At 54.0% G+C, this 8,780-nt stretch overlaps 1 protein-coding gene across 1 annotated transcript; it reads right to left on the minus strand.

The window, feature by feature from the left end:
* Positions 1 to 228: 228 nt before the first annotated feature.
* LOC117183617 (histone H3.v1-like) lies at positions 229 to 7,550 on the minus strand. Its single transcript, XM_033378147.1, has 2 exons — positions 2,058 to 7,550; positions 229 to 1,994 (listed from the first exon to the last, which is right to left on the minus strand). Exon 1 carries the CDS (start codon positions 4,863 to 4,865, stop codon positions 3,903 to 3,905), a length of 963 nt encoding a protein of 320 aa, XP_033234038.1. The 5' UTR covers positions 4,866 to 7,550; the 3' UTR covers positions 229 to 1,994; positions 2,058 to 3,902.
* Positions 7,551 to 8,780: the final 1,230 nt, after the last annotated feature.

Below are 8,780 nucleotides of genomic sequence, written 5' to 3' on the forward strand. Positions count from 1 at the left end.
GGCTACAAACTACTGGAGGGGATCATGCGGGAGTGCCGACAACGGTCACCGAGAGCGCTTAGGAAATCGCCCGACAGCGGCCTTGAGATCCTGCCGGGCTACGAACTACTGGAGGGAACCACGCGGGGTACCGACGGACATCTGTAACGAATACGGATCACCACGTGTGCGGGGCAAGAGGAGACTCGGGACAGAGGCGTAAGGATGTGCAGAGAAGGCGAAGCCCCGGACATTACATTTTCACTTTATTCTCTCATTTCCCTACCTATCGCACCGCTCAGCAGCCCGTATATACGACTAGAGACTCGCTTACCCCTGAATTCCCACGATTGTATTCGTGGAAAGCTTCTTCTCCTCCGTAAGTGCGGCGTTGTTGCAGGATCTTTTCTCGGACCACTGATCGCGTTGGCGTGGCCCGTCCGGCCTTCTCCAATCGACCCCTATCTCCACGTTTTCCCAACTCGGCACCGGCGTTTTGCTGGCTCTGCCGATCCAGCGTCAGCGTAGGCGGCCAGCGTCGTCATTCTCGCTGCGGCAGAAGGCTGGCACCGTTGTTTCTAGCGCTTCTCCTCTGGTCCTCTGTGTTTTCCTCGTCTCTCTTTTGCCGCTGCTGCGTTGTTGTTGTTGGCTTACTGTTCTGAAAAACCAGTGGCGTCTGCCGTGATCTGCCGAAATTAATAACATGTAGCCTTCCTGGCCTTCCCCCCTCCCCTCTTAACCTAAAACTGAAAAGTCAATAAAGAAAAGTCAAAAATCTTAATTCTAATAACGTAATCTCGGGTCCCTCTAATGGGAAAATGACGGCGAACTGATGGGCGGAAAAATGTGGGTGGAGCGTACGCTCCCTCACACCCCCTCCATACTTCGGGGGTGACGAAGAGTGAGGGTGACGGCCCGGCTGCGGGTAATTTTTACGCGAAAGCAAGTGCCGTCATCGACCTCCAGTCGCCGGACTCCCAGTCGGTAGGTGCGATCGCGTAAGAATACGGTGATGTTGGATATGAGGTCCCGGGGCAACCGCCGACCTGGCGCGTTGGTCCGCCATTCGGGGAGAGCCTCTGCCCATTCCGGGTCGTCCTGCACCGCGTCTACCGTAAGGTGGAGTCGGAGGATTTGCAGCAGGTCGGCCATCTCGCCATACTCCAGCGGGAGGCTCTCTTCGGAGTCGAAGTCAACTACTCCCTCATCGGCACGTTGTAGTGGTAGTCCGGCGTGGGCGGCTACGAGGGGAGGCGGGACATCTGACCCCGATGGGTTGGCTGGGGCCCACTGCTGGTTCGCCTGGGGCTCGAAGCCCAGGCTCATGAGGGACCCGGAATCGAACCCTCCGTCTTCGCGTTAGGGTCCTACTCCTTCCCCTACATCGCTTGCGTGGGAGTAGTGTGGTCCAGCACCGTCCCCGGATTCGACCTCGTTGTGCACCGCTGGAGGGGTGGCTGCCCGACCTTGACCGGCCAGGTTCCACTCGGCCCAAAGGGGAGAGTCCCATTCGTTTCCGCGAGACAGTGGGTGTCTGTTCCCTTCGTCCTGCAGCGTGGACGCCAGGCTTTGAGCGTCGCGTATTATCGTCTCGTGTTCTTCGGTGTCCGTGGTCGCGTTGTCGTCGTCTATGGCGGCCCCATAACTCCCGAACCAACGGCGATTCAAGGCGGCGACGTCGTGATTGGGCGCCGAGCGGACACCAGCGGTTGCGAAGCGGCCATCGGGCTCTACTTCCTCTTCGGCGTCGGTCCCCGGGTCCTGGGTTTGTTGGTCGATCCACCCTTCGATGGCTGCCGCGCGCTGGCCCCACGGCATCCTGTCCTATTGTCGAAGTGTCGCCTCTCCGACCCGCCTCAGCTGGGCTTGACGGTTCCGGTTTGTCGTTGGTTCGTCGGCAGGTGCCGGGACTTCAGGCTGCTGGTCCCCGCTAGGGTGTCCCGTCGTATCACCATTTGCCCCTAGGGGCCGAGCTTGCCTTCCGTCTCTTAGACGCTTCATGTCTTCAGTCGATTCTAGGGAGAAAATGCCTGTCGGTTGGAACCTGCCTGTCTTAACTAGAAGTATTAATACCCTACCCCTATCCTGCTTGAGCGGTGCGAGTAAGAAGATGTTTACATTGGGTGTAGTACTTATCTAATCCCATAAGGGGATGTATACGTAGCTTACGATTTCGTGGGTCGCGCCCCTTACGGGGCGAGGACGTTACGGTAGCGCGCTACCGCAAGTGGCCCTTGCGAAGTCGGCAGGTCATTCGGGTCTTTCCAGCATCGTCGGGTTCTCCTCGGGGTGGTCCACTCCGTGGAACGCCTTTAAGTCGGCTAAACTCGCTGTTTTCCTCCGTTTACCTTGTTGAATCTGTAGTCGAACTACGTTGGGAGATAAGAATTGGGTTACCTTGTACGGCCCGTCGTACTTAGGGGCCAACTTTGCCGCGAAACCGTCGCCGGCTTTGGAGGACCGACTAGGGTTCCTAGTTCGGGTCGCCACTCGCGCCGTCGGAGGTCGTATATTCTCTTCTGCTCTTGGGATGCCCGTTGGGTGTTCTCCTGTACGACCTTGAATACTTCCTGCAGTCGTGTCGCCTTCTCATGGGCAGGCTCTGGTTCATTTCCTAATCCTGGAGTCACTTCGTCGTACAAGACTCCTGGTAGCCTTGGTCTCGTCCGAGTACCACAAAGGCCGGGCTGAAGCCCGTGGTGTCCGACGTGCTGCTGTTTATGGCCAAGCTTAACTCGGGGAGGAGATCGTCCCAGGTCCGTTGGTCCCCGTCGACGTATTGTGCACTCATTGTCTTGATGGTCCGGTTTGCCCTCTCCGTCGGATTTTGCTGAAGGGTATACGGCGCGGTGTGCTAGAGTTCCATTCCCGCCACCTCGCAAAATTTCCGGAAGGACCGACTAGTGAATTGTGCTCCGTTGTCGCACACAAACTTCCACGGGACCCCGAATCGGCAGAGTATCCTCTCTCGGAACGCCTTCTCCAAGTGGCCAAGTGAGGCTTTCCGGAGTGGCACAAGTTCTACCCATTTGCAGAATGAGTCGAAGAACACGAGGAGCATCGTGTTACCGTGCGTTGAGCGGGATAGTGGGCCCACGAAGTCCGCTTAAAGGATGTCGAACGGGCCCATAGCCTGGCGCGTATACATGTGACCTGTGGGTTTGTTCTGGCTCACCTTAAATTTTTGGCAGCTTTCGCAATGTTTCACGTATCGGGCCACGTCTCTGTAGAGTCCTGGCCAGTAATTTCGTTGGGCTACCCGAGTGACAGTCTTCCGTATTCCTAGGTGTCCGGCGGTCGGGTGATCGTGGCATTCTTCTAGCACTCGTCTACGATGGCCACTGGTGACGCATAACTTCCACTGGTGAGATTCTTCCTCGATTGGTCGGTGCCCAGGCTGCCGGTAGATCTGTCCGTTCTCGATTATAAATTCTCTGCATTCCTCAGGTCGTGACTGGATACGTGTGAGCAACCTTTGTATCCAGGGGCAGGTGGGCAGGTCTTCTAGGGTTCTTTGTATGGTGTCGATAGGTTGCCGGGAAAGAGCGTCTGCTACGATGTTTTGGCTTCCGCGTCGGTAAAGTACGTCAAAGCGATACTGTTGGAGTTCCAGAGCCCAACGGGCGATGCGATCGGTCGGATTATTGATCGAGTTTAACCACTTCAAGGCGAGAAGACTACGCACATCCGCATCTCGCCTGTCTTCTTTCCCACCATTACGATGGGTGTGCTGTGTGGGCTGTTTGAAGCTTCGATTCGCCCGTCTTGCAGCAACTCGTCGACCTGAGCTTTGATGATTTTCTGCATGGCCGGATTTTTGGGGAAGTACCTCTGCTTTATCGGCTTGTCGTCCTTCAGAGTGATGGTATGCTCAGCTATGTGTGACACGCTCTCCAATCCCTCGATCTTGGCCAATTCTTGCTTCAAGGGCACATGTAATAATGGCGAGGTTCACGGTGACTGGGGTAGTCGAGTCTGATCTTCGAAAAGGGTTGCGTTGTGCACCGGCCGCGGCTGACGGGGCGAGTTGATAATCCGTGGGGGGGTGAGGTGCGAGTTGGTCTACCTCGACCCGTCCATGTCCTTCGGGGCCGTCGTCTTCCAGGCGTAGCGGGTCGTGGTGTAGAGCTGGTTTCCTGCGGGATGGTTCGCGCCGACTGAGCTGCACGGCTGGGCATGTCTGTTTTGGCTGGCGTCGATCGTGTTATATTTTTGGCGGGTCCGTCTCGGTCGGGGCTTAGATGCGTTGTCCTTGTATTGCTGCTAGGTCTGGCGTGGTCGAAACTTAGAAACGTTGTCCTGATGTTACTGCTGGATCTGGTGTGTTTGAGGCTTAGCTCCGTTGTCCTGGTAGGGATACTCTGGGTGGTTTTCGAGGCAGACGGACTGGCCCTGGGTACGTCCAGCGGTGTCGTCGTCGTCTCCGTTGAATCTTCGTTGCTCTGGGTGGTTTTCGAGGCAGACGGACTGGCGCTGGGTACGTACAGCGTTGTCGCAGTCGTCTCCGTCGTAGCTTCGTTGATGAGTTCGGTGTGGTCGTATCGCATCGTGGGTTTGGTTCCGGTGGCGTCGCTGGGTCTTGCGTGGTTGAGATTCTGGTGCGATGTCACTGGTACATTGCTGGGTCTGGCGTGGTTGGGATTTTGGTGCGTTGTTACTGGTACATTGCTAGGTCTGGCGTGTTCGAGATTCTGGTGCTTTGTCACTGGTACATTGCTGGGTCTGGCGTGTTCGAGATTCTGGTGCGTTGTCACTGATTTATTCCTGGGTCTGGCATGGTCGGGGTTCGGATCCGTCGGCTTCATCCGGTGGATCGCTGTTGGATTGGTCGAGCGGGTAGGAGCAGCGGATGCAGTCGGGGGACATTCGCCACTAAAAGTAACCATGCGGGGACGAGTCGAGGACGAGGGGATCGGGCTGGTTTCCAGGATCCCCCGCTGGGACAACTGCCAGTACGTACGTCCGCATTGTATTATGGCCTGGACGCCGCAAAGGAAATCGAGCCCCAGATGTCGTCCACTACCATGGGTAGAACTAATCGAATCACCCGCGTTTCCTGTTAATCCAGACGTACCTTGACTGACACTGCTTGCCACACCTCCTTTGCTGTACCGTCCGCGAGGCGGACGGTAGTCATTATATTCCTCGCATTCCCCCCGGTACCTAATTCCTGGGCGATATGTTGACTGATGAACGACCGCGTTGCTCCCGTGTCGAGGGTGGCTGTCCTTCGACTCCTTCCTGCCTCCCTCCAGACTTAGGGGATGACTTACTCCTGCGGGCCCTGGAGGTACGTCTCCGATCGGTTCCCTGACGAGCGGAGACTCGGTCCGTTTTCCGACACGGATACCCTACAGCAGTCGATCGTCCGGATGCCACACTCCCAACAGAATAGCACTCGCCGATACCTGCATGAACTGCTGACATGAGCTTCTTCTCCACAATTCCGGCAGGCCCGGCAGGTGTGTTCACCGGCCGGTCTCCGTCCTGGGTCGCCACGCGGCTTGCCGTCTCGGCGTTCCGGGAGGGCCCGGTGTCATCTGGAGTAGCATGCTGCGGGGTGGATAATCTGGGTCCTTGGTATGATGGCGTTCTGGTTTTCGTATCTGGGCGGTCGCTAGCGGGGTGGCCTTGTTCGCGGTCCCGCGTTGTCTCATACGCTACTATTCAGTTCGGGTCAGTTCTCATAACGTCTCGAACTCATGCCTACGGGTGAAGAGTTGGTATTCTGGCCGGAGGTTCTCGTAGATCCTATCCAGCTCCCTGTCTGGAGTATACTGAGCTCGTTGCATCATGAGTCGGAGGTCGATCAGGTAGTCCTGAAAGCCTTCTCGGGGTCGTTGATGACTCAAGAACTCTTTCCGGAACTCGGTCCATGGCTTTCCACACAGATCCCTTCCTTCTGCTATCGCTGACTCGGTCCCGGTGACGGGGACGTGTTCCTCGGGTTTCTCGGGCTGGGCGCGCTGTCGAAGACCATTCCGAGCTCCTTGATCCGTTTTTCGATCGCCGTCGGATGCTCACCGCGTGAGATGAAGGCCGAGATCCGGTGTCGCAGTTCGTCCACTGTCCCGGTTTCACCGAGGCAAAATTCCTCGGCGATGGCCTGCAGTTCGTTCTTACGCCGGTACGAAATCCACTGTACACCCATGTCGACGCGCGGTGGTAGAAGGTCATAGAGGTCTTTCGCGTTTCGGCGGTAGTATCACGTATTGACCCTCCGGTAGAGTGTTTACTTAGGTAACGCACTGAATACCGGAGTCCACGAGGTTAGTCACGGCATCACGGCGTATGCACGGTTAACACGGTTACCCCATAGAGGGCGCGTCCTGCTGTTGCGTCCTTGGAGTCCATGCTGCTTGGGGCCCTGGTCGATGGTCGTGGTTGTCGTTAGGCTTTATAGTAGCCATGGGATCGACCCTTGCTAGGCCGTTCAATGGTCCTTGCTATAGTTGTCCTTGTAGTCCTCCTGACTGTTGATCCTTGCTAGGCCGGTCAATAGTCCTTGCTATCGTTGTCCTTAGAATTGTCCTTGCAGTCCTGGTCGTGCTGGGTTCGTTGACTTAAGCGCTGAATCTCGTCCCGTGTTGATGGCTGAACGCTGACCGATCACTTTGAAGGCCGGGGTTTTTTGACTCGCTTCAGGGTCTGGGTCCGAAATATATAGCCGGGCTGGTCGGTCTTCGGGAGGGTTCTGGCGCTCGCTCGGCCTCTACCACTCACGACTCGCTGCTCGCCGCGTACGTGTCGCTCTCTTTCTAGCGATTTCGGCCCAGCTTCGGCTCGGTTCTCTTTCTCTGCCTCGAGACGCGGCTAGGGAGGTTATGGAAGCCAGCCTCGGCTGTACGTGAATAATGGGCGACCTCACGTGCGGTTTTACAGACACAACTATTCCTTTGCCTTAATGATGTTGCGCGTGCTACAGTCCCGAAGCCCTCTACTATCCGCTCTTCTGATCAACTGTTCCCCTTAGCGCCCCAAAACATAACGGAATCCCGGAGTCCCTGCTCGGGCGCCATCTGTAAGGAAGCGATCTTGGCTGGGATACATACAGTGGCGAGCACGTGTGGATACATGTTTATCACTTTTTACTTTAAGCGCCTGTAAAATCTTTAAAAATCAATCAATCCTGTGATTTTTTTTTTTAAAGATTCATTAATTTATTGAGAATGAAAAATGACAACAATTTCAATTCAAAGAGATCCTTTTCCTTAAGAGAAATTGGTTCAAAAAATGAGCATGTATCCACTTTACTGTGTAAGGAAGCGATCTTGGCTGGTACATATCTCAATCTACTCCAGGGTCGAAATTACAGCAATATGTATAATTTGCCGGGACTCCGAATTTGGGATCGACGATGGGGACGGGGAGGCAGTCCCGCAGACGGGAGCGATCGAGATGAAGGAGAACCATACGGGGCGTGTCAGCCAGTTTCGCCGAAAACGCTTGGGCAATCGCCGGATAGCGCTTTCAGGATCCCATCAGACGCGGAAATACGGACAGGTATCGCCGAGAGTACCTAGGCTATCGCCGGACAACACTTACGGGACCCTGTCGGACTAAGAATTACTACGAAGCGGAATTTTTCTATGCGAAGATACCGACAAGTATCGCCGAGAGTGCTTAGGCTATCGCCGGAGCAATAGCAATAGCGCTTTTGCTTAGTACCTCTCTCTCTATAACCGCTCTCCACTATGCTCTCTTTTTTTACCAGTTCCCCTTTGAGGATTGTGTGGCTCATTGGTCTGATACATTGGTCTTTTTTTCGCAAATTTCTGTAGTAAATAAATAAATAATAACGAGGGGGAACATTGTGAGTTGCTGCGGACACCGCAACTCTACATTTATACCCGATGCTTAGTCAGTGTGGCTCTCCTCCGGCAGACGCCGCGAATATTAAGCGACACGACAAAGAGTGCGTGCGAGAGAGACAGAAAATCAGTCTGAGCGCGACGTCGGGCGCTGCGTAGCCACTAAAAATTGATTTGTTCCCTTTGGCTATAAAATTGATCTGATCTGATCCAGATTCAGCTATCTGATAGATATGATCATATTCTCGAATCTGCAATATTGTGGATGCAACAGATTTTCGTCTTTTGTGGAGGCGGAAAAGAGTAGGGCGAAATTTTAAGATATACGTTTTGTAGTGAGATCTAGGAGTGCGGATACCAAATTTGGTTACTCTAGCGTTAATATTCTCTGAGATTTGTGGATACCCCCAGATTTTTGTCCTTTGCGGGGCGGACGGGGGTGTGGCGAAATTTTGAAACAAACTCGTCAAGTTCCGATTTCTTAGGAGTGTGGATACCAATATTGGTTGATCTGGCTCTTATAGGTTCTGAGATCCTTGAACTCATATTTTGCAATTGGCAAAACCGACCATGAAACCTGTGTGTTAAAGAGAGACAGAGCGAGAAAAAATGAAATTGTTTTATTGATTCTGGCTATAATAATTATACGATCTGTATTAGATTTTACACTCTAGAACATATAGTCGTCCTCTACGATTCTGCGTTTCAGTTTTATTGTATCTTTGAATTTGTGGATGCCACAGATTTTCGCCCTTTGTGGGGGCGGAAGTGGGCGGGGCAAAGTTTTGAAATATTTTTGTAGCAGTGACATATGTATCACAGAAATCTGGATCCAAAACATCGTTGCTCTAGCTTTTATAGTCTTTGAGCACTAGTAGCTGAAGGGGACGTACAGACAGACAGACGGACGGACGGATAGACGGACAGACAGACAGGTCTCAATCGACTCGGCTATTGATGCTGATCAAGAATATATATACTTTATGAGGT

This window comes from Drosophila pseudoobscura, chromosome 3, assembly GCF_009870125.1.
Source record: "Drosophila pseudoobscura strain MV-25-SWS-2005 chromosome 3, UCI_Dpse_MV25, whole genome shotgun sequence".
In the NCBI taxonomy this organism is placed as follows: domain Eukaryota; kingdom Metazoa; phylum Arthropoda; class Insecta; order Diptera; family Drosophilidae; genus Drosophila; species Drosophila pseudoobscura.